At 35.3% G+C, this 27298-nt stretch overlaps 1 protein-coding gene across 2 annotated transcripts in view; it reads left to right on the top strand.

The window, feature by feature from the left end:
* TNKS (tankyrase) overlaps nucleotides 1-27298 on the top strand; it is a 171953-nt gene that overhangs the window by 67875 nt on the left and 76780 nt on the right. For both annotated transcript variants that reach the window (XM_024765070.1, XM_024765071.1), the window contains exons 4-5: nucleotides 17977-18013; nucleotides 18771-18846. In XM_024765070.1, coding sequence (XP_024620838.1) covers nucleotides 17977-18013; nucleotides 18771-18846 — 113 coding nt within the window. The remainder of the gene's footprint in view (nucleotides 1-17976; nucleotides 18014-18770; nucleotides 18847-27298) is intronic.

The following is a 27298-nucleotide window of genomic DNA, read 5'->3' as shown; positions in this document are numbered from 1 at the left end:
TATTTGAAGTAATTATCTACTTTTGTCACACCAAGATTTCTACAAACATTACTTAAGGTTCATTTGTGTCTGTATGCTATTTGGGCTGGGGACAAATAATTTGAGATGGTGGTGGGTGGGTCAGAATAATGTCATCTTTCATAAACACCACTAGTCATGAACTATCATAGCTGTAATTTGTCAGACTGTTTGTTCCCTTTATGTATAAAAAAGTTTTTTAATGTTGTCCTTGAAATAAGACTCAGTTTATTTTAGTTTAGAATATTGAATACCATTTTTTTCTTTCATTTTTTTAGCTCTAATTTCTCATCAGGTCATTTCTGGAGATATTTTAAACTCTATTTAAAATGTATAATGGTACCTTTAGTAAAAACATGCTATCTCTTTCTAGCATATATAAACCTTGGTTTATAACTGTAAAGAAAATATGACTAAATAAATGTACATACTTTAGTGTCTCATAAAAATGTATGTAAACTCAAATCAAAATACATAAAATGTATTGTTTTTACCTCTTTTGGAGGACTACTATCACTAGCAGCCTGCTAGAAGTACACAATTACTATACTTCTTTATACCCTATTGTCATAAAGCAGCTGATTATACTATACTCCCATAATAGTAAAAAATGAATATTTTATCAAATTTATTTTTATATAAATTTTAAGTCAGTGAAATGAAAACACAGGTCAAGTAAAAACCAAAATCAGCTTTATTAAGCATAACTTAATATGAGAAATTTCGATAGGTTTGCTTTTTACCATATTTTTAAGTCATTTACAGAATCTTGGGAAGTCGGTTTTTATTAAAAAATGTTTGCATTAGACATAGTCTTGAAAAGAAACATAAAAGAAATTTACGGTAATACCACTTCACACCCATTAGGATAGCTACTATTTTTTAAAAAATGAAAGAGAAAAAATAAATATTAACGAGAATGTGGAGAAATTGGAACCCTTGTGCACTATTGGTGGGGAAGTAAATGATGCAGTGACTGTGAAAAACAGTACGGAGTTTCCTCAAAAATAAAAATAGAATGACTATGATTCAACAGTTCAACTTCTGGGTATGTATTCAAAAGAACTGAAGCAGAGACTCAAAGGAATATTTGTACACTCATGTTCATAGTAGCATTATTATAGCCAAAAGGTGGGGGCAACTCAAGTGTCCATCAAGAAATGAGTGGATAAACGAAATATGGTATATTCATAAAATGGAGTTTTATTCAGCCTTATAAAGGCCTACCATTCATAAGCCCAGTATTCTCCTAGAGAGAGAAAAGTAAGTTCTTTGCATAACATAAATGACTAAATGCTTGATTAGTTTACTATTGCTATTTATTTATTTTCTTATACTAATTCAAATAGCTCTCTCCTCAAAACTATTTGCCTTGCTTTCAGGAATAAAAGATATGTTCGAAAAAAAGCTAAAAAGTAATAGCCAGCCAAACTTTTACTGGAAAGTACTGTTATATGTATATGCTTATAATAATTTTTTTGGGCTGAATTAAAAGCACAACATTTTCATTCAACAATTTCATGTCGCCACATCAGATTTTGTGTTTGCTCATTCTGATTTATTTATAATGCAATTTTCTAAATCTGTATCCTAATCCTGTTCTATTGGTTTTTTTCAGGGGTTTCCTATGTAACCTCATAATACTTTCATTTTTAGTTCTAAACTTAGATACAGTAGACTCCTCTGTTGCAGTGGAGCTTCCTCTGGATAACACATTCCTTTTAGGAAACATAGGCATCTCCAGGGATGGGAACGTGGGTTAGGTGTTCCTCTTTTTTAAAATACATTGAGCACTTACGGAGTTATGAGAAAGAGTGTAAAATATGGTCCCTGACTTCAAGGGGCTCAAGTTAGGGAAGGAAGACAGACCCACAAATTATTTTCCATACAATATATAAAGTGTTATGGAGCACAGAGGAAGGTGCAGTTGATTCTCTGCAGGAATTACTAAAGCCAAGAACTCAGCATTTACTGCACCTGGGTTGTTCTCTGTCCACTTCTGAGACTTAGTATTTTCTATCTAACATTTTTATGTATTTTTCCATTTAGAATATTTTGTTTTTCTGTACTTTTGATCAGTAGTGTCAAAAGAATATGGCCTAGACTAAAACCAAATGATCTTATTCAGTTTCACTCCCCAGTTACTTCTGGGTCATCTGTAAGCATGGCAGGAAATAAATGCAATAAGCAAACTAAGCAAAAGGAAAAAAAAAATACAATTCTTCTCTAGCTTGTTCTCAGCAAGAACAGTATCATTCTACCGAATTGATAGCACTTTCTTCTGAATCCATCAGGAGGCATCAAGAATCATTATTCAGAATCAGAATCATTATTCAGAACTTGAACACAGTAAGTTACTGTCTAGAATGAGGGTAAAAGTGAGTTTGCCTGTGTGCACACACTGGTTTGCTAGTTGTTTTTTAAAGTTAGAGCATGTATAACCTTGGAACCTTCTCCTGAAGATGGTAATAGGTAGTTGCTGATTTGAGTTTCAAATGTGCCCTTTCTTTAATTTTTCTAAGATACTAATTAATATCTTGCTGCTAAAGAAGCAAGAAAAAAGGAAAAGGAAATGTATAGCTCCAATCCACAAATCATAGATTTCCGTGCTTTATTTAGTGTTTAGCTGATACACTGGGGGCATATACGCCTACGCGCACGTGCGCGCACACATACGCTCACACACACACACACACACACTCACACACACACACACAGGCATGGGTAATCAATAAACTAACCGCACTGATTCTGAGCTCAGGTTGGTGATGTCATTATTAAGAACCCAGCAGTAGGGGTTCCCTGGTGGCGCAGTGGTTAAGAATCTGCCTGCAAATGCAGGGGACACAGGTTCGAGCCCTGGTCTGGGAAGATCCCACATGCCGCAGAGCAGCTGGTCCCATGCGCCACAACTACTGAGCCTGCGCTCTAGAGCCCGTGAGCCACAACTACTGAGCCCACGTGCCACAACTGCTGAAGCCCGCGTGCCTGGAGCCCGTGCTCCGCGGCAAGAGAAGCTACCGCAATGAGAAGCCTGCGCACTGTGGCGAGGAGTGGCCCCCGCTCGCCGCACCTGGAGAGAGCCTGGGCACTGCAACGAAGACTCAACGCAGCCAAAGATAGATAAATAAATAAATAAATAAATAAATTTATAAAAGAAACCAGCAGTAACTCAGAAGAAAGGATTGCCCATCATTTTTATAGCAGTGGTACAGCCTTGTAGAAAAACATTGTTTTATGTGGCCTTGTCCGTGTCCTGTTGGAAACAGTCATTATCAGCAGGACTGACTTGCACATCCTCAATATTTAACATAGTACTAATGTTAGATTGGTTTTATCTTTAATTTACCTCAAACCTCATGCTTTAAAATACTATGTGCATATTAACCTTTAGTCACGTTTCATAAGGATTGCTACATTGCAGAGTTGGTACATTTCTGTGGTAGATAGGTAAAAATATGTCAAAATTGATATGTATTTTATGAAATCATTATATATAATATAAAGTAAATCTAAAGTTAAAAATTAACAAAAAACAAAACACGTATGAAATATAGTAACAAATGCATATTTTTCAATATGGCTTATCATTATTGACACATGGATATACTTGAAGCCTGCTTTTAGAAGTCAGTAAGTTACCAATTAGTTTATTACAGAACATCAAATATCTGTATGTTAGGAGCTTACTACCGAAATATCCATCTTTCTTTTGGAATTAAGTTTTCTCTCTAATGAGGAAATGAGATTTACTCTTTGTAAGGTTCTATCAGTCTCAGTATGATTCTATCTCTTTGGGATATGGAAGAGAAGGGAGAGTTCACTGCGTTGTTTTTCTAACTATCATTCTCTGAATAGCTTTCACTTTTTCTTGGAAATTATTTAAAACCTTCTATTTTTTCCACTACTTGATTAATGTTGTACGTCAGTTTTTATAGCTTTCTGCTCATGTTGTGATTACAGCTTTCTAAGGACCCAGCAAAGTGTTTAGGACAGTGAGATAAAATGCCCCCCCCTTTTCATTATATTAAAGCTGTTTCATTATAGAGAAAGTTACTGGGGTATGGAGAAATCTGTTCTCTCAGATCCCTTAAATGTTGTTTTCAATCAAAATTCTTTCACTGATGCTAATGAAAAAGAGGTCCTATCTCCCTGATGATTTCAGGGGGAAATAATAAACAATTGTTAGTAAAGCAATTGCTTTAAAATTTGAAAAGCATTATTCTTACCATCATCGTCATCATCATTATCTTGTCTTGGAGGTCTACTGTAAGGAAAGCATTGTTGTGTGTTTTATTTATATTATCCCTGACCCTCAGAGCAACCCATAAGATAAGCTTTATCTTTCTCATTTTACAATGAGAAACAAGAAGCTCAGAGGAAGGTTAAATGATTTGGTCAAACTCACGAGGCTAGATAGTAGCTGACCCAGGATTTATTCAAAATATCTGGCACAAATGGTAATGCTCCTTGATATGACTTACCAGTGATTCCCAAGCCAGGCCCAGGTCACGTGCCCCCAGTGGACATATGCCCAAACCACCCCGATCTTTGTGATGAAAGTCATGAAGTTAGAGGAAGAAAAAAGATTAAAGACAGCAGTAATATACCATCCAGACTCAATTAGAGCATTTTACCTTCTCCTTTTAAGTCTGTTCAGTCTTTTTTTTTTTTTTTTCTGTACGCGGGCCTCTCACTGCTGTGGCCTCTCCCGTTGCGGAGCACAGGCTCCGGACGCGCAGGCTCAGCGGCCATGGCTCACGGGCCCAGCCGCTCCGCGGCATGTGGGACCTTCCCAAACCGGGGCACGAACCCGTGTCCCCTGCATCGGCAGGCGGACTCTCAACCACTGCGCCACCAGGGAAGCCCAGTCTTTTTTTTTTTTTTTAATTCCAACATGCCATTAATACACTTTTCCCTATGAACTTTCAGCCATAATCAGTCCATTGTTGAATAACTTAAATGGTTAGAAATATTTCTCCCATTAATTAAGCCAAATACAGTAACTTCTTTTTGGAACTACATTGTATATGGCTAAGCATTTTTCTTTTGGAGAGCCTCCTCTGAAACACAGACAAGAGTAGACAGGACCCTTTGTATAACTGTAACCATCACCTCTACCACCTTAGTCTTTTATACTGTAAGCCAAATAGCCCCCTCACCCAGTTTTTTTAAATATTTAATTTATTTTTTGCTGCATTGGGTCTTCGTTGCTGTGTACGGACTTTCTCTAGTTGCGGCGAACGGGGGCTACTCTTCGTTGTGGTGCGCGGGCTTCTCATTGCGGTGGCTTCTTTTGTTGCAGAGCACAGGCTCTAGGCGCGTGGGCTTCAGTAGTTGCGGCCCATAGGCTCAGTAGTTGTGGCTCTTGGGCTCTAGAGTGCAGTCTCAGTAGTTATGGTGCATAGGCCTAGTTGCTCTGTGGCATGTGGGATCTTCCCGGGCTAGGGCTTGAACCCATGCCTCCTGCATTGGCAGGTGGATTCTTAAACACTGTGCCACCAGGAAAGCCCACCTTTTTTTTGTAAAATTCTGCTGATACAACATAAGTTTCCATGTGTTTTTTTGTAAATTTGTCACATTGATTCATTGAGTTTCCTGTCAAACCAGCTACAGAGTAGTTGAATTTGGGCTCATCTTAAGCCAGTTTTTAGTCTTTCTTGACTTATATATTTGAACAGTTGACTTTTTGTTTTTACTCTAATAGCAGGATACTGTATTTATCCTAATTCTTTATGTTCTTCTTGTAATGCTTGCCATCAACTGCCATCATTCTGTATCTTAAGATGGTCAGGTTCCTCAAGACCAGATTTTGTTCCTCCATGTTATCTAGATAGCCAGCTCTTTTTTTCCAAATTTCCGTTTCTCTTAAGTTATTCAGCAGGAAGAAATGATGAATTTACCAAGTCCTTTGGTCTTTTGCCCAGGACTTTCAGAGTCACTAGAAATGGTCTGTATTTCTTTTGATACAGTTGTTCATCTCTACAAGATTCAGTAAAAGTGATGAGTGGTGTATTTGATATACTGTCTAAGCATATTCTTAGTCACTTCTTTGCATTTGCATTTGAATGAGGTAGCCTTATTAAATGAGGTAGCCTTATTAAAAGCTGTGCTATACCCATGAATCATCATTAACCATACTGGTCCCTTTCTCTGGATACTGTAGTATGTTGCAGGGCTTCTTCAGTCCTTAATACCTATGCATTCTCATCATTATTGCATACATCTTTGAGAGACCTAGATTACCTACTAAGAAAAGCCTCATTTTTGCATTATTCTGGTCATTAATGCTCAATATTTCTTAGGTATCACCTCTGAGTTTCCAGTCTTCTCACCTGCTTCATTATTGGATTCTTTCCCGCTCCCAACCTCATTTATATCTGTTTTTACTGCTCTCCTTCTCTCTTATTCTTCCACTTCCCTTTCCCTTTTCTTCTCTCTCCCATGCATCACTCCACCCCTACCAAATAAATGTCCAGAAGTCATGCTCTGAATCGGGAGTTCCTTATACCTAGGAGAGTCCTTACATCACTCAGAGGGAATTTGCTCCTCCATAGTGACAGCGTTTACCAAGTTTTGTAACCTTCCAGCTCATGATAGTTTTAGATGCGCACTGTCCAGTACAGTAGCTACTGGCCACAGATGGCTATTGGACGTGTGAAACAGGCCTAGTGCCACATGTTGAAATGATAATATTTTAGATATATTGGATGAAATAAAATATTAAAATTAGTGTCCTCCATTTACCTTTTTTTTAACATGGCTAATAGAAAATTTTTAATTACATATGTGCTTTGAATTATGTTTCTACTAGACAGCATTTTTAGATACTGTAAACTAAAAGGAAATAAATAAAGAGATTATTCATTAGCACAATGGAAAAGAGAAAAATAAATTACACATGAAAAAAATAATAAAATGCATAGCATTCCAGAGCCATTTTGGATCGGCACATCTCAATAGGCCCAGAGAGCTTTGCTGTATTATTGTACAGTCTGGTCTAGGTTCAAAATAATTGCCCCTGATTTGTCAAGAAATGTTAAATTATATTTTGAATAATCCATTTTTGAATGCATAGAACTGTTTAATGTATTTCAGAAAGAAATTCCCTCAAGAGCAGGAGAATTAAAATGCTAAATTAGCAGTATGTTGAAAATTTGGCTATCTAGAGTGATTTAGCCCTTGACTTTTCCAAGAGAATTAATTTTTATGGTTGTAGCTTTTAAATAAGGCTAAGTGATAATTTTTATATGAAGGTAGTTGATAAATTTATGGGGGCAAAAATAAGCCCATCAAAGAGTAAAAGTACCAAAATATTCAAAACCAGTTTTTTTCATCAGAAATGTTTCTTAATGTTTGATGTGAAGTATTTATATTAAAATTATTTCAAAAAATTAATTTTTGTTTGTTATTAAAATTAGTATACAGATTTCATCTCTTCATTCAAGGAACTTTCATATGTAATACCTGCAATCTCTGTCTTTGGTCACCTTGTTTAGAAATGATAGTAAATGTCTCTCATAGGCAGTTTCTACAATAAAGTTATGGATAGTACAAAACTAAAACCTAACCATGGAAAACAGATTAATGTTTTGAACAACGTGGCAGGGTTGTATGCATGAAGTGATATATATCACAGTTAATCCAAGCAGCTTTCTGAAATATAAGAGGAACAAGGAAGTTCTGAATAACCATCTACTGAAAAGATAATATCAAGCATTGATATAAATCTAATTTCTGCTAAGAAATTCATATTAGCACACACAAAAGACATGACACATGTCAAATCTGTTGACACAGATTTCATTATTGATATACAATTATCTTATACATGTTTCTGATAGAATTGTTGCTGTCCTGTTTTGCTAGGTATTTAAAATAAAAATGGAACTAGACAATAAAACTGATACTAAGGGATGGGGTTAAATATATTCCAGATAAGAAAATGAAAAGGTACAGTTGACATGTGGCTTCCTGCTTCTATACATAGGAAAATACATCCCAGTAAGATATGTAATTTTAAGATTATCTGAAATTGAACATCTACTTCTGTTTCTCCGGTTTGCTACTTCAAATAAAGATGTTTTTCCTGATTTACATTTAGACAGACTTGAAACAATTTCCCAAAGCAAAATACTACGGAATAATTTTTCCCCAAAAATTGCAAATATGTCCTCTTCATTTCCTCAACTTTAAAATCTTTCCTCCATATTTTTCTGAAATAATAAACTTCTTCATATATCTCCTTCTCAGTTGAACAAAATAAGAAAAGAAGATAAAAGTCTAAGAAGAAAGTCAAAATTAGTAGTTATCATGTTAGTACACTAGCCCATTATAGTAACTTTATAATAAGAAAGTAGTTAAGTAAATTAAGTGAATGCTCATCTGTATTGGATTTTTTTTTAAGCTAATATTATGCTCAGGAAAGGAGCAAACTGGCCTTCTAGACATTATACATCAGTACCTCTCTTATAGTCTTTTATTTTTTCTAAAACTACTTCTCTTGGAGAACATTTTCTTTAATATGTCTGAAATGCCTCCTAGGTGAACTATGAACTCTCAATGTCTGTGTTGAAATTGGCTGTGCAAGAATCAAAGACTGTAGTTTCAACATCTAAATTAATAATTAAATAAATTAGCTATATTATTTAAATAGATTATTGTAATTTAATGGACATTCTCAGTATATGAAGTCTGAGTCTGTGGTAATATATCCATTAAGCAGAAGCTGAATTAGCAAAGTGTTGCTACTGTGAGCATGTTCAGAAAGATTATTGGGTGAAGTATTAATCTAAGATTGAGATGTAAATATTTAAAATTTTACCATTTATAGCATGATATCCCAGGTGACACATAAAACTAACACATCAAATATAAGCTCTGCTGCATTGTGATGCATTCAGTGCCTTCTCTCTACTTGACATTCTTTCCATTCTTACTGCCACCATTTACGTACTTTTCTTCTCACCGTCTTGCTACAATACCCTGTAACTAATCCCCAGTGTCTCCAGGTCTTAGTTCATTGAGCTACCAGGTTAAGTTCAGCTTTACTTAGTTTACTCCCCTGCTCAAAAAGAAAGAAAAGTAAACGAAGAGTTTCTATACCTTACAAAATCATGTTAAACTCTACAACCTGGGCTTCCCTGGTGACGCAGTGGTTGAGAGTCCGCCTGCTGATGCAGGGTGACCCAAAAAAAAAAAAAAAAAAAAAAACTGGCAAAGGACGTGGATTCTTGTCCTAGCTTTGCCACTGTATAGTTTTAAATTTTTAGGCAAGTTATTTACTTATTTTGGGTCTTAACTGAGTCATGTATAAAATAAGGATATCAAACTAGTTTATCTTGCCAAGCTTGCCTTAAGATTATATTTAGAATCAATGAGTGTAAGTCAGAGGTACTTTTTTTTTTAACAGCAGTTCTTAACCTGTAATAACTTCATAGATTCTGTAAAAACTCTTAAAACTGTAGGCAAAAATTTGAGTTTATCTTCATATGTGCAAAGAATTTTCTCCCTACGGAGAGGGTCTAATGCTGCTTTCATTAGCTCCTTAAAGTGCTTTGTGACCCCCCCCCCAAAGTTAGGAACTATTACCTGATCTAAATCTTTTATTAACACAGACATACACACACTCAATGCCTCAGTCTCTCTCTCACTGTCTGGTAAATATCTCAAAGCTTTAAGGACATAGTGCTTAGCTCTGTCATCTTCTGAAAGTGGTCCTCAACATCTTTTCCTTAACATACCTGACAGATAATGTTTACACGTGTGATATACTTCCATCAGTGACAGCTGTGCTTTGCAACGTGCTAAATGAATAATATATTCTATGGATTTGATACCGTTCCTCGTGTTCTAGCTCTGTCCATCACTTTTGTCCTACTAATTCAAGATTCAGTACATGATACAGTAGTAGTAGCTGTGTTATACTTGGCATATTATAGATAGTGAATATATATTTGTTAAATAAATAAATGATGTTATTCAAAGGAGAACTAATAAATGAGTGGCATTAAAAGAGAGAGAGAGAGTTTGAATGAGAAAGATTATGCCCAGGATAAAATACCATTACTCAGACTTCACTAAGTTTAATTAGCTCTAACCCTGAATAAGAGATTTAGTGATACTTTGGGGGAAATATAAGAAAAAACTAAGCATTTGCAGCTTAAAGAAGTAAATCATAATTGGTGCTTCCTGAAAAGACCAAAACTGCAAAGTTACTACATCTTTCAGAGACTTTGTAAACAGGACAAAATATACAAAGAATAAAATGCAATCATATACAGTAATTACAGTGAAGACAAGACAGTTCTTACATCATTCAAAAAGTAGTCACTTGTACTTCTGCATTAGCCTTAGTTTCCTTAATTCCTTATATTTGGTGTAAGAAGGCAGAGGTCTGACTATCCCAAATAGATGTCTCACCAAACGTCTGGCCCTCAGTAGGCTGATGCATTGAGGGGCTGAGCATCCTGATAAGAGCAAGGACTGCAGGAAAGTAATTTCCTTTTCACAGATAACAGTATGGTTCCTATAAATCAAAATATGCTTTGTTCATGTATTCTCGTAGCTCTAAGATCGCAGGTACTACATACAAAACAGTTCCTTGAATGAAGAGATTAAATTTGTATATTCTCCCTATTTCAAAAAAAGTACAGAAGACAGAACAAGTGAGAAATGAAGAACTAAAAGCTGTGCAAATTAGTTCAGTTTTTAGGTGAATTGCCCCCAAAAAGAGGCAAGATTGGGATTTCTAGCAGTACAGTACTGTCATATTTCTCATTAGTCAACTTTTTCTCTTTTGTTCTTTTTCCTTTCTGTAGGTGGTGTGATTATATTCCAGAATAAAGAATTTTTCAAATTTTAAAAGAGATGTGATTTGTCAGTTTCTTATAAAGTTAAACATACATTTACTGTACATCCCAGCACCCACACACCTAAGTATTTGCCCAAAGGAAATGAAGACATACGTCCATACAAAATCCTGTCTGAATTTTTACAGTAGCTTTATTCATAATCACCAAAAGCTGGAAACAGCCCACATGTTGATCAACTGGTGAATGGATAAGCAAATTCAGGTGCATTCATATAATGGAATACTGCTTGATAATCAAAAAGAACAAATATTGGTAGTCCAAAACATGAATGAATCTCAAAAGCATTTATACTAAGAAAAAGAAGCCATACTTAAAAGTCTACATATCCTGTGATTCCATTTATATGACATTCTATAAAAAGTAAAACTACAGAGAAAGAGATTAGATTAGCAGTTGCTATTGGGTTGGGATAGATTGATTACAGAGGGGCCTGAGGGAACATTTTGGGTGATGGAGATGTTCAAATTTTGAGATAGTGGCTACACAGCTGTATAAGTTTGTCAAAATTCGTAGAACTGTACATTTGAAAAGGTTGAATTTTAATGTATGTAAATTGTACTTCAGTGAGTAAATAAAATATTAAAAGACACAGCACATGTACTATATCATAAAATATCCCAGAGGAGTCTGGGCTTAACCCTATAATCAAACATTAATGTATATGATAGCTATGTATACCAGGTGAGTCAAGTTTTGCTGCCAAATGAATTTTTAGAGCTTTGGGGATTTTGAATTGGCACATAAGAAATTGTGGGTTGATTGCTATAGAAGAAGGATCCCTGATATAGAGCAAAGAATGTAAAACTATTGGCCTGTTTCAGATCAAATACGATTTTACTTTACCAGACCATTTTTGGACAGCAAACATTATGATAGTAAAGAATCAATATCCCAGTTCTCTCAGCCCTGACCAGCCATTTACACAGATAGTTGATGGCTTAAGCAGTGGTGGGCATTCCAAGCACCCAGATACCACACCATACATGGCATCACAATCTGACATGCTTAGAAGGAGATCTCCTTCCTTCCTTCCTACCTTCCCTCCCTCCCTCCCTCCCTTCTTATTTTCTTTGTGACATATCAAAAGGTCTTTTAAAGTACAGGCACAGTTTGCAGAATGTCTCATTGGTTAACAATGTGCATTAGGAATACCTCTCCTGGTTTTTAATACCAAACTTTAGAGAATGCATATATATTACAATACAACATTTTTTTGGCCAGTGTGTGTTTGTAGTTATGTCCCAGATTTTAATACTTCCGTTTTTAACAAACAAACAAACAAATCCATGAAAAGTCTTGAGTTACATTCCAAATACAATTGACAGAATGTCAGAAGCAGGTATAAATTATTTGAAACCCCACTTAAGTGTCCATAAATGGGATGCCTATCTAAGATGTCACTGGGGCTAAGTGAAGACATACTACTGCATACAAAGAAACTGGTTGGTAACAATCATTTATTGACTGCATTATATGGTTTTTTTGCAGAGCCTTTGTTATGTCTGCGTGTAATTTTGTGTTTTTTAATGTTTTAGGACCTTGGTTTAGGTTTTTTTGTTAACATGTAATACATTATAATTTTTATCGTTTAAATATTATAAGATAATATAGTTGCATTTGGGGGCCTTTTATCTTCGAAAATTGATTTTCAGCTGCCCTGCAGGGCAGGAGGTGTGGAACACCTCCATTTCTCTAAAGAACTGGAAAGTTCTTCCCAAGCTGCACTGTACCGGACAGCCAGCTTGGAGTTTACGTTAGTACTGCAGCACAGGGTTAATGTTAGCGAATTAGAAAGGTCAGTTGTAGGGAGCAGAAGATAGGAAGGATCTCCACCAGGAAAATACTCTATTCAAGCCTAACATTTTAAAGCCCCCAATTATTCCTTGTTTAGAATCGATGTGGAGCGTTTAGTTTGATCGTGATTCTAGACTTCTCTAATGCTGTGGAGGACTTTGAAGCCAGAATCAGAATGAGTGGGAAGGTTGATAGGATTCAGAAGTTGGAAGAAGGCATAGAGGACTCTTAATACTTTGTAATTTTTTCCCAACATTGTCCTGAAAATATTTATGAAAGATTTCAGAGAAAGAAATAATAATTCAATTGACAATTGAAATAAATAATTCAAATAATTCAAAAAATAATTTCAGAGAGAGGATGCAGATCATTCCTGGGGCCATGTGTACATATAGTAGATACCAGCCTGTCTGAAAATTGCTTTTGGTGGAAGACCTAGTTTAACATCTTGAGATCAGATTATTTCCTGGTGCTTCAGAGAAATTCCTTCCACAACTACGTGGCTGTTTCTAAAGTATCAAATCTATTCGTGAAAACACATGGATTATGTCACCCAAATTAATATTTTATTCCCCATATTGGCTGTCAGTTTAGTTACAAGAATCAGTTCATCTCTTGTATTTGTTGGCAGCTTGATGAGAAAGTATCTATATGAGAATTAGCAATTCATGGTACTACTTAGCCCTCAGCAACAAAAGGGTCCCTAAACTTGATAATTGAGATTCTTGATTGAAGACTTTACGTAGCTCTTACCTTGAGATACCTAAAGCATGAGGAATTAACACATGCTGTGGGAACTGCAAAATGTATTGGTCATTTTAATAGACCTGGAATACATTGTCTTCATTCCTACCTATTCCCTTGGTCCAAAATGTTAAAACAAACTAGAAGGTAAAACTTTTTTTTTTTTTTTGGCCCATGTTTACAAGCTCATGTGAAAGTTCCCTGCTTTAAAGTAGTTTTGATGGAAATATTTGGCTTATGTTATATAAATATGTTCAACCTGTTTAAAGCTAGTTGTTGTCATTGTTTTTAAAATTGTTTTATTACTATTATTGTTGTGTTACTCTTTTGTTTACATCGATTCTTCCAAAACGCAGATTCGGTTAGTTTCTGCTCACGTTAGCCTTTTTTCAGGGCTTGACAGATAGTGAATAATACTCAGTGAAACCTTAGGCAATTCATTTAATTGTCTTGGTGTCAGTTTCATTAACTGTAAATAATATGTTGATGATCCCTTAGGAAAGCTATTCTGAAATTGGGGATGAGGTGACAGGAGAAAGGTGACTTTCAAGTTACACCCCCCCCTCACTGCATATAACAAGAGATGTTACTGATAGGCATGTATTATGCATGGTTTCAAAGTAGAGAAAAGAAAGGTCAAAATTCTTTTTTAGTCCTTTATTGCTTTAAGAATTTATGATTCTGTGTTCATAATTTTTCCATGTTGTTCCATCTCAACAAAACCAAATGACTCATTTTTAGAAAACTTAGTCTGCTTTGATCCTGTCAGTTGCTAAAGAAAAGAACGAAAGCCCCTTAAGATGTTGAAATTGAGATAAGTCAAAAATTATGACGTCTATTTATTGATTCAGGTTTTCTTCATTTTTATTCAAAAAGTAATTTTGCCTTCATAGTAAGTGAAAGAGAAGTTGTTTCTAACTACCTCAGAGAAATACAAAGGGGAGCTTTATTTTTAACCTTTATTTTTTAACTTTCATTTTTAACCTTCTTTCTGATAATATATTGATACTTTTTAACACATTAACTCATATCTCTGCCCCCCAACTGTGTGTGTGTGTGTATGTGTGTGTGTGTGTGTGTGTGTGTGTATTTACCTTTACATGCATCCTATCAATACTTAGTTTACTAATAAAAACAGTTCAGATTTTAGAAAGTAAACTTTGTGGCTTGCTTATTTTTTTTTTTTAGCCCCACTTATTTTATTCTAATCAAAGAAAAATATTTTAAGCCATCTGTTTTCTCCGTTTCTGGCTGCTATTATCTTGACTATAATTGCCTAGTTTCCTTTCTGGCTGATCTATTGCTAGCCTTTATCTGTATGTTATTAAAGAATATACATGCTCCACAGAGCACCAGAGTCTCAGCCAGAATATTTTCAGATTCACAGCTGAAATGAAATAGAACTAGGGGTTTCACTGTTAAGTAAGCAGCTCGGATTTGTTGTCAGAGTGTGTGAGGGACTCTAAGTTCATTACGCTACTTATTTCTGCGATGTAGCATTTGAAAAATAGCTTTGAATGTTTATGGATTGTGGTCCTCGGGCACCAGATAGTGGATGTTGGAATGTATTGCAGAAAAGCTGAATAAGTACTAGGAACTCTAACAGTGAAAGTAGAAAGTCATTTGTAATACCTCCGTCTGACACTGTTGGGTGCACTTACACGTTTCCTTTTGAAAGCTTTGGTTTATTATCAGTTTATCCATGAGGGAATAACTTTTTTTTTTTTTTCAAAAAGTGCCCTTTGGAGAAAATATCAATAAGCTATACTTGATGAGAAGCTTATGTATGTAGACTGATGTGAACTTTGGAGATGCCAAATACTTTGCAGTTTTATTTCCTAGCTTACTGAAGTCATGTTTCACTATGACTTCAATTTCAGTAGTAGCTGCTTTCAGATCTCAATTTCAGTATGATTACTGTATATCAGGAAATGTATACTTACACCAAAATATAGACTGTGTCAGAATTGATTGTCTTCACCTCCCTTTACCCCGTTTGGGCCACTTTCCTCCCCAAGAAAAGTTCACTGGAGTAGAATATGGGAATATTTTAAATAATCACAAAACGTATAGATCTTTAAATATACTTTGCACTCTACTTGTTAACATATTTCAGTATTTCCTCATTGTTTTCAAAATAAAGTTCAAACTTCTTAGAGTGCCATTCATGTGATCTATTTCTTCTCTGCCTCATTCTTACCCATTCCCCTGCAAATGTGCTTTGTTTCAGGTTTACTGAGCAGCCATTGCCCCTCTCATTTCTTTTACTTTGGTTGCTTCCTTCTCCCTCACCCTTCTTCACCGGAGGATCACCTGTTCTTCCTTTAAAAACTCTGCACAAGTTTTCCTTCTTCCAGGAAACCTTCCTTGAACTACAATTATCCTGCCTCTTATTAATCCTACTTAGACTAGCCTTTAAATTCTTCATAGCATAAGACTCATTTCCTACTCTCATCATTTGTTTACTTGTTTGTCTTGTTTAATAGACTATTATTCCTTGAGTTTAGAGATGATAGTTTCTTTTTTTGGTTTTGAATCTGGCCTATAATTGTTTGCTGACTGACTAAATGAGTGACTTTTATAGATTATCCCATAATTTCACTTATTTTGCTCTTGATTCTTAAGGCGTTTGAGGGTATGGGTCATACCATTTTCTCAGAAGGAGATTCTTAAACTGACTCATTCACTTCCATATTGCCACCTAAAATATTTAATAAAGGTAGGTCTTTGGTTTTGGGAAGACAAGAACCTTATTTGTGGGGGATTAGAATAATGTAAATCTTAAACTGTCAATCAGTTAAAGAATCTGGAATACAATACATGGGAAATTAGAAAGACCGACTCTTACCATGAAGCATGCATTCTAGCTTATCCATGTATATTGTTGAGCCCGTGACTTTATTGGTATGTAACATTCCCTTAGGAGAGACTAGATATTTAACAATTTTTTCCTTATTTGAAAATAACTGCTTACAGTTTCTAGATTTAATAAAATCTTAATCTAAGAATCAAGACAAAAGTTTAAAGAAATATTTGCTAATGAAGGGTTATAGAATTTAAACATGTGCTTGATGGTCCTGAGACGTCCTTAAAATATTTGCATCAGGGCTTCCCTGGTGGCTCAGTGGTTGGGAGTCCGCCTGCCGATGCAGGGGACACGGGTTCGTGCCCCGGTCCGGGAAGATCCCACATGCCGCGGAGCGGCTGGGCCGGTGAGCCATGGCCGCTGAGCCTGCGCGTCCAGAGCCTGTGCTCCGCAACGGGAGAGGCCACAACAGTGAGAGGCCCACGTACCGCAAAAAAAAAAAAAAAAAAAAATTTGCATCAATATTCTGCATTCTGTAGCAAAATAAACAAAATGCAAAGAAATCCATATTTATAAGTGATAAGATTTTTTAAAGTAGTTTAAGCTTATTTCTTAATAGAATTATAACATTTTCATCTAAAATTTTATTTTTTGTTTGTATACTTAATATTTGCCTTCACATAATTACTTGCTTAGACATTTTGTATAATTATTTCTTTAGTGATATAGCAAACTGAGTCAGCATATTATAGCTGAATCATGGTCCTGGCTGTTCCTTTTATTTATTCAGTGAGCACACTCTATATTACTAAAATTCCTTCAGTTGTGCTTGCAAAGACTTGTTTGTTAGTTCTTGAATGCCCTAAGAAATTTGTATTGAAGATTCTAAATTATATACCTATTTTCAGTCTGTGATATATTAAAAAATGGAATGGAGAAAAATTATTCACATCTTAACAGTTGGATGTTTGCTTATTCTCAGAGACCCCAGTCTCCTTTTAAAAAATATTTTTAAGATTCATTGTTGTTAAACTTTGGTATTGAATTTGTATAAAGTGTAGGTTGCAGCACGTTAGAATATTATTGTCATTTAGGAATGTATTCACTGTTTTGGTTTTTAGAGCACTGCCTCCAAGGGGTTCATAGCATTTGGTACGTAGTTCACGTATTTCTAGTCTACAGACCTACCCTATCGAGGCAAAGGCTTCTTGATCCTGATATTTTTTTTCTTCTGCTGTAAAGCTCAGCAATGGTAATTAATGTGGTTTTTTTTGACAAAACTTTCCATGTCATTACAAATAAAACTGAGGTTTTTTGAAGATTAGTAATTTGTACCTTTAAAGAGCCACATTATTTTGCTTTTGTCTCAGAATGTATTATGCTTCACAAGTATACTGTGACAGCCTGAATAGAAAAGGGGGGAGGGGACATTGTCTTCAACTGGCATGCTGTTATCAGAGGGAATGTGTTTCTGGACACGAGATTTAGCATTCATTGGTCGTCTGAAGAAAGCTATTTCATCTGAGGATTGGACAAGAAGCTGCGTCAATTTGCTGCCCGTCTCCAAGGCACTGGTGATGCTGCCTTCACAAGCTGGCTAACGTCACGGCTCCATCACCCAGCGGGGTGTGGACTCTCTTTTTCTGTTCTTTTCTATTTAATTCTCTATTTGCTGCCTACTGCATTTCTTAATCTGTCTTCTGCCAAATGCTAACAGCATGATATTTTGCAATCATCTAGGTGAATACAAGAAAGACGAACTCCTAGAAGCTGCTAGGTAAGTGATTCCATTCATTTTAAGTGAGTATAATGCATTTAAGAGAGAAAAGGAGGAGGGCAGGTGGAGGATTATAAAAATTATAACATGTTATTGTCTTGCTTGGATTTTATACGATAATGCGGGTAAGACCTTATACTAAATCTTTGTATACTTTATTTTGCACGATTAGTGTATTAAATGAGACTGTCTTTCAATATGGTGATGATTGTAAGGTTAATTTTATTTGGAACATTTCTTAAGGTAACTGCAAACCCGAGTTGCCGAGCTTTTCGAATGATATTCTTGGAGTATTTAAAAACCTATATCTTTATTTTTCTCTGGAAATTTTTCTAGCCAAGCTTGAATGAGGGGCATGAAGTAAATGTTAAAATTCTCACCCATTTTCTTTTGTTCTTGTTCATTTATAATTTAATTGATTAGCTTTTTACAGCATTTTATATGTTTTTAACTCCAGTGTTTTAGATCACTTATCAGAGTAAAGTTTGTTTGTAATTAAGAAGGTGACTTTATGCAGATACATAAAACAAAAATGTAGAAAGCTACCTTATCTATGATATACCACTGGATGATGATTAACAGGAATTATTAGGAATATATTGATTGAATTGAATAAAGCAAAAGAGATTCATTCAGAACCATATTAAAGAAATCAAAGCAAGCCCATATCATTTTCTACTCTCTTGTAAAAAATATCCATAAACATTCATAAGAAGCGCTATAATTTTATAGGAATTGACTTACTACCTTTTTGTAGGAGTGGTAATGAAGAAAAACTAATGGCTTTACTGACTCCTCTAAATGTGAATTGCCATGCAAGTGATGGGCGAAAGGTAAGTCATTTAAAATATAATACTCCCCTTCAGTGATTTCTTTTTGCTTTACAGTTAAAAATTTTAAAGTTGGCATATATATGTGTATGTACATATATACACACACACACGTATATATACATACATATATATGGCTGTATTTTACTGGTACCTTTTAACTGTAAAATGAAATGCTGCTGTGACATGTTCATAGAGCTGGTGAAGCATGGATCTTAAGCCTTTTCTCTTAAATGTCAGACACTGAAAGTTATTTGTTAAATGGAACTGCAGCTTTTTTAGCGATTAAAATTATAACAACATATTATTTTCTGTGTATGATAATGGAAATTAGAGATATTTGTTTACATCCTAATTACCCATCTTGGTTAGGATATAATTTTTATTTCTTTTTGGCAGAGGAAAATTTGTTTGCTAGGCAACCAACACTTTTTCCATTTAAAGCTGAGAAAATGCTAATGATTTTTTTAGGTCTATTGTAACGGCCCTGCTTTTTTTTTTATTGGCTAAGTTTTCATCGTTATATATTGAAAGAAAGTATTAAAGCAGAGAAAAATATTCTGTATTAATATACAGTTGTCATAAATGTAAGGTAATATATAAAATATGCAGTGGTATCTTCATTATCTGCTTCATATTCTTGCTGAATAGAGACTGAAAATGTAATCCTTTATAGGCTTTGGTATCTGACCGCAAAGTTTTGCAGTGATTTGCCTTATAGATATGGAAAAACAAAACACTTTGTACTATAAAGTCTTTTTTAAAATGTTGGTTAATTTTTTAATGTTAAAGGATGGCTTTTATATTTTTAAAACCTAAAACATTTTTAAAGTTACACTGCAGATATTGAGGAATTTCTTGTACCTAATAATGAAAGAATTAATTCCTTTGGAATTATTTATATCGAAAATATACTGTGGAAAGTATCAGGATGGATGGTACTCCTTAGAAATAATGAACTGTTTTGCTTTTAAAAACTCATTTTTCTCTGAGTGATAATTTTATAGATTAAAATTATTCAGCTTTCCTTTCACTTTTTCCCTATTCTAATGAAACACATATAATAGTGGCATTGAATTGAATACTTCCAAATATATGTTGTTATTGAAGATGGCTTGTATATTATTTCTCATGGCCTAATGAATGTTTAGTTTCTCTGGATAATTTGGAGAGAGACTTGTACTTTCATGGTAGGTTAAATTATGTATATATAAAGCTATAAATTAGCAAAGATTTACTTGGTACTATTGATGACTTTTGGGAGATGTTTTTAAATGGTTACTGCTCATTTTCCCTTCAATTTTGAAGTTGCTTTGGGAGTTTTAACTTCCTTGAGTTACTTTGAGTTCCAGATTTTGTTTGGATCCTTTTAGTAGATAAGGCGACTTTTATCACTATGCAGAAAGAACCCTTCTTATCTGTAAATGCAGGTATATCTTTAGACAGAACTCTTTTAGAGCCCAGCCTACTTCAGTTTTCCACAGCCATTTTAATATTCCAAAATTTATGTGAGATTACTATAACAGGAGTCAGTTTCCATCCCAGCCTCATTCTCCCATCCTTACCCTTATACCTTGACAGCCCCATTCCTAGCTCAGTGAGTCAAAATAATTAAGGACTGTGAACACTGATAATTAACAAATTACCTCTTCTCCTTGCTTCAGTCCCTACACAAATATGTAGAACTTCTTTATTTTTCCTTCTCCCCAAAGGAGGATACACTTCCTTTATTCGTGTAGCTGAAACTAACATATTCCTCATTCAAATTCCTATGGCTCCTTTTCTGTATTACTCTATGGCATTTACCGCAGAGTTCTTGAATTGTGGTTATTCGTACGTATCTTTTTCTTCTACTTGGCTATTAGCTCTCTTTTGTACCGGACCAAGCCTGGCATTTTGCATGTAGCAGAAACTTAGGCTACGAATATGCTCCCAGATGAACATAATTTTATCCTTCGAGTGAAAAAAATCATCTGTGCTCTTTGCCAGTTAGAAAATTAACTCAGAAGTATATGAATGGGGAATTGTATATTTTCTGTTATTATATATTATTACTAGTATTATTTTATCAGTTTATTTTTGAGTAATTGTACCACAAGGGAGAATTATATATTTTAATGTGTAGAACATTTTTAAGTACATGTCTCAAATATTACTATTATACTGAAGGTTTCACAACATATAAATAATGTAATAATTTTCCAAAATGTGCTCCTATACTTTTTTAGATTATCAATTTTCTCAAATTAGATAGAAAAAGAAAATTAGACTTAAGCGTTTATTAGGTATTGGTGCTATGCATATAACATAAAAAATCATTCAAAATTGTTCATCAGAATGCAAATAAAATTTCATGTTTAAAATTGAATAATGTTCATATTTAGATATTACCCTTGTTTATGGCACAGAGCAATTCTTATTAGATATGCCAGTTGCAGTAAAGCCGTGAAGTGGTAGATATTGTGGGTGCTGATGGAGTTTGGGAAAAGATTCTTTAGTTATGGCAGTCTCTTTTGTTTTCTTGCTATTGATATCAAGAGGATGTGTAAGCAAATCTAGCTGCTGAATTACAAGTCAATCTTATATATTTAGTATTTTTCCAGGCCATTAGCATGTGTTTATCTAGAATTAGGAAGTCAGATTGTATATAAACAAGAGGATACAGGTACTTTACATGTATAATAAATTAGTCAGGTATATGAAGTTTTATTTCTTGAATTTGCATTTTAGAACACAGTGCAGAATCAAATTCATTTTTAGCAGGTTTTTAAATGACTGTATCAGTGCTTAACTGAATCCTTGCCTGTCACTGTTTTTACTACGATTCCTGGTTTGTAAATTTTAAAAGCCCATGGAAGTGTCAATTTTGTAATGTTTTTAGAAAAGCAATGTTCCTTATACACTAACTAGTGGGTGGAGAAATTGCCTAGATATATGTGGGGGGTTTAGACGTCAGCATTCCTTTTCCAAGTGGTACGTGGGCTTGTACAGTGACAGTGTAAACTTAAATAGTCTCTTAATTCTGTACTGTGACCTGATGGTTATCCCATTAGGTAATATCTCAGTGGTTAAAATTTTTATTTCCCACAGACATTTGTTTTTATAACCTGTAGAATCTGAAAATAGTGAAGTACCAATAAGGTTTTAAGTAACTTACATGGTTATATTTTGCTTTTATTTGACATGTAAATCAAAGCAGAGCTTGACTGCTCTAGAAATTTCCAGGTGTTGTTGTTTTCCCTAAAAAGCAAAGGCAGAAACATTTTTTGTAATGTTTTGTTCTAAAATGCTACTTTCATACAATTACACACCTGTTCTAATGCTGGCCACTTTAGAAACATAGGGGCATAGATATAATTTATTGTTCTTCTGTCTCCTGCCCATTGTGATTAGGCATAGCGTTCCATAGTTTCTTATTTTGAATTTCAGCGACCAGGTCCTTAAAACAGATTGCTTCCTTTCTGTAATTCCTATATTTTCAAACTTAGATGTCTTGTCCTTTGCTCTCTCTTTGCAGCATGTTCTATCATGATCAGACATTTTGTTAGCAATTATCCGAATATTCTGGTCTTGTTTGCTATATAAATTTGAGATGGCGGTCGTCTCTTGTTTTGCAATATTAATTTTTATAAGGATACCTTTTTACAATGAATGAAAATAAGTATTTGAATACATCTCAGATTTTTCCAACACTCAACCCTCTTCAGAGTTCTTTTAGGTCCCTTTCCTGGCTGCCTTTATCCCCTTCCAAAATAAATGTCCTAAGTTTATGCCCTCCTTATAACAAGGAATAGGTTGGAGTTTGGCATTACTATACATATTCCTAAATAGAAATAATATGTATCTTTGCATGCATTTACTATGCATACTATTGCTGTAATTGTATGTCACCAAATATTGAAAGTAACTAATGGTTGGTTGGAATTTTGTTTTTATTATAAAATATTTGATGTTATGGTAGTTTCTTTCTGCTCCTTTTGTTCATTCAGTCAGCACTCAATACATGCCATGTATAGGTCACTGTGCTAAGTGTCATGGGAGATAACTGTGTGTTTAATGGTATTGGTTCACAAGGAGCTCAAAATTGTTAGAATGATGAAGACATAATCCGGGACATTGAAGCCAGTGCCTAAAAAAATATGATTCCTTTTGCTGTGATACAAAGTGTAGATTTAAGGTGAGATTTTTTTTCTTGCTCTTTTATTTTTAAAGCATTAGTATTTAGACATGTATGCTCTTCTGTAAGAAATCACAAATTTAGATGAAAGGCAACTGGAGGAGCATGATTTAAATTTAGAAATATTAACTGAAGAGTTTCTCTAAATGTCAGATTTCTACTGTGTAAATGTTTGCTTCCATAAAATAGTTAATAATGAATAAGACTCTGGAAATGGAGAATAGTGAAGTGTTTAAAAACTATTTTTTAATAGAGATCAATCAGAAATAAAGTAGAATTTAGTACCATGCCTTGTAGATACCATAAAAAACTTATGTGATAGTCAAAAGAGCAAATAGGCTTTGAGGCCAAACAGATGGATTCTGTTCTCTGCTCTTCCACTTTCTAAGTGTGTGACTATGGCTCTACAGTTTTCAGTGTATCCTTTACTAAATGGGGATGATGATACCCATTCCACAAGACATTTGAGAGGATTAAATGAAATAATGTGATAAATGTAGCACATAGCAGAACTTCAGAAACTTAGATCCCTACTCCTCTGCTACATTTTTTGCTTTTGAGCGTATTTAGAATGGACACATACATACTTCTGAGTACTTCTGCATCCCCCACTTCTCCACTTAAATTGTCTTTATTACCAAGCTCAGTCCCAGGTGGCATTTGGATAAAACGTAGGTTACCAGGTAATCTACAAAGCATACAATCAAATTAATTGTCTTGGAACTTGGTCTTTGTCTCCTCCCCACCCCACATCACATTTAATAAATTAAATTTGTTTATTTTTGCAGCTTATAAATTCAGAAGTGTGTTCATAAGATACATATGCCCATTTTCTAAGAATATATTTATTAAACATTAATATCCAGCTGAAAATAATGCCACAACATTCATTTGAATTCCATAAAGCACATCCAGTGTAGCACAAAGAATATGTAGGATTAATGCAATGGTTTTTGCAATTTATACTTAAATTTTAGGGTTATGTGAATTTGTCATATTCTAATACAGTATTCTTGGTTAACACCTCCCTCCTTCAGTGTAAGTCTTCTCTAAATATTTTGCTGGAACAGGATTTTAACAGTCCTCATATTGTTACTTTGACAACCCCTCGATGAACCGGGCCTCTCATTATTTATGCTCTTGTCTAGTCCCCTCCCACACAGACTGTGAACTAAGCCTGGGACTGCTTTGATGAATAAAATGAAGTAGAAGTGATGCCATGCCAGGTTTAGGACTAGCCCTTGGAATTGGCCTGGTAGCTGCAGTTTCTTGCTTTTGGAATACTCTTTCTTGGATCCCAGCTGCCATGCCATGAGGAAGCACAAGCAGCCGTATGGAGAAGTTCATGTGGGGAAGAACTGAGGCCTCTAGCCAAAGACCCACCAAGCTTGGTTAAGGCTCTAGATGACTCTAACTCTCCACGTGTCCTAGACTTTTAGCCTCAGCTGAGTGTCCAGTCCAGCCTCCAGGTGACACCAATCGTCCTAACACCTAGCTCATACCACATAGAGCAGAAGAGCCACCCAGGTAACCTACCATTTTAGGGGTGGTTTGTTATGTAGTAATAGCTAACTGAAATACCCCTGCTATAAGAAAATATTGAGTATAACTCAATGCATATTGTCTGTTGGTCAAGAAAGTTTGCGTCATTTCTCAGGCAGATTACTGAAAATGGTTCTCTCACAGCTGCTTGGAAGAATAAGTGAAGATTTTTTTTTTTTTTTTTTTTTTTTTTTTGCGGTACGCGGGCCTCTCACCGTTGTGGCCTCTCCCGTTGCGGAGCACAGGCTCCGGACGCGCAGGCTCAGCGGCCATGGCTCACGGGCCCAGCCGCTCCGCGGCATGTGGGATCTTCCCGGACCGGGGCACAAACCCGTGTCCCCTGCATCGGCAGGCAGACTCTCAACCACTGCGCCACAGGGGAAGCCCTAAGTGAAGATTTTTAAACAAATCACCAAACATATTTTTTTCTTTTGATATGTTCAATTACTTTGTATTTATATCTTACAATTTAAGATTTTTTTTCCCTCAGAAAGCAAAAAATAATTTTATGCACATCTTTATGGGTCATGGCGTTGTAGGAAAAAGTAGGAAGTTGAAGCTAGAAGACCAAGTTTTAAGCTAAAATTATTACTAGCTATGTGATCATGGCAAGTTTTATTATATCTCTGAGTTCTCAGTCTTTTAGCCTAAAAAATGATGGCTTTGGGCCACATGAGCTTCAATTTACCTTTCAACTCTAACATTTTAAGATTGTTATGTATTTTGTTACTTATTTTTCATCAGAGTAAGTAATACAGACTTGGATTATGTAAGAGTCGGCAGATAAAACACTCCTGGTATCTGGAATAAAGTTTATATACAGCCTTTTTCCCCTTTAAGAAAGTGTTAGCATTACCTGAGGGCCCATGCGTGGCTCCCTGTGGCCTTTAGTGGCCTTTATCATCCTCCTCTATTCTTGCCACATCTTGGTAGATAAAATGTCAGACCATTTTTTAGTGTCCAGCTTTTCTGGCTCATAGTTTAGATGTTACTTGGGATTATAAGAAGGTCAAAATGCAGTAAGTGTGCATTAGGGAACTCTTCAAGTACTTTAAGTTTAATTATATATCTAATCAAATCACTTCTTTAAAGTACATCTTGCTGAACAGTGCATGTCTTAACGGTAATGCAGAAATCCCTTGGAGCAAGTTTTCTTGCCTGCTTACGTTGGGATATAGTGTATAAAATCTTTATGCATGTGTATATTCATTGTGTAACAATAAGGGCTGAAAATGTCTTTTTTATTTTTCATTAGGGAATCACTACTACTAAAACAGTCTCTATTTTGTCAAGCATGACATGTCTACTGGTGAGGGTAATTAGTACCCATGCCAACTATGTTCTGTTTTTCTCTTTGAGAAAAGAATTTTTAGTAGGAAGGGACCTGTGTTAAAAAGCAGGTGGTAAAACTTAGGAATTCAGTTAAGCTCAGCTTAGCCACCCTCCTCTGAACTTCGGTTTCTCCTATACTCATATCCAAAAACCACAAGTTTCCTGCAGTTTTCAATATTAGACTAGTTGAGGGATAAAAAAAGAGCGAGTACTAAATCATTTTGCTGGGAATATGATTCATTATTAAAATTTGATTTAGAAGCCAAATTACAAAAGTGATATTTCAGTATATCCTTTTAAAATTGCAAGAATTGAAGTTTAAAGTGCTTCTTCTGACTCTCCAAGTATACCAGACTTTATAGGGTAGGTTAGATTACAGCTGCAGCAGTAGCTTGAAAAACATCCATCTGGCAGAGTGGCAAGGGAATAGGAGATCAGGTAGAAACACAGAAGGTCACTTTATGCTATTGTTGATGTCCTAGTTCTTCAGTGAGTGGAATTGTGAGTGGTGTTATTTACATATAGTTATTTATTAAGTATTACATAATAAAGGTATTTTAAAATAGCCCTCTAGGGCTTCCCTGGTGGCGCAGTGCTTGAGAGTCCGCCTGCCGATGCAGGGGTCACGTCTTCGTGCCCCGGTCCGGGAAGATCCCACGTGCATGGCTGCTGAGCCTGCGCATCCGGAGCCTGTGCTCTGCGATGGGAGAGGCCACAACAGTGAGAGGCCCACGTACCGCCCAAAAAAAAAAAAAAAAAAAATAGCCCTCTAATGATTATGATTTGATTATGGTCTCTCTGGCTTAAACTGTTTAGTTAATGTCAGTTGACAGTAGATTATTCCGCAAAAAGTTTTTAAATCCTTTTAGTAAAGGGTGAACCTTAGTATGTGAAAAAGGCTTGCTTAGTTACAAAAAGAAGTCTGATGTCAGAAACTCTTCTGGCCTAAGGAAAGGCAGCAAAAAGTGGAGAGTTCATTATGGATTTGAGAACTCTGATATTATCTGTAGCTTTGAATTGGTATTATTAGAAACAGTTGTTTGGCCATAATGTGAAAACAATATAAACAATTTCTTAATTCATTGTGTACCAGTTACCTGGTATCTCAGTTAGCTCGGGCTGCCATACCATACTGGGTTCCTGGCTTGTGGAGGGCTGCCTTTTTGCTGAGAGAGAAAGAGAGCTCTTGGCTCTCTCTTCTTTGTAAGGGCACTAATCCCATTATGAGGGCTTCTACCCTCATGACCTCATCTAGCCCTAATTACCTCCTGAAGGCCCTGTCTCCAAATCCCATCATGTTGAGGGTCAGGTCTTCAACATGTAAACTGGAAGGGCAGACATACTCACCTGGTTATTTTTGTATGCTACTTTCTTTTTCTTTTTTAAAGAAGTATAATAATTGTT

The sequence above is a fragment of the Neophocaena asiaeorientalis genome, unplaced genomic scaffold (assembly GCF_003031525.2).
Source record: "Neophocaena asiaeorientalis asiaeorientalis breed wild unplaced genomic scaffold, Neophocaena_asiaeorientalis_V1.1 scaffold14, whole genome shotgun sequence".
NCBI lineage: Eukaryota > Metazoa > Chordata > Mammalia > Artiodactyla > Phocoenidae > Neophocaena > Neophocaena asiaeorientalis.
This window is presented reverse-complemented; position numbering and strand designations above follow the sequence as displayed.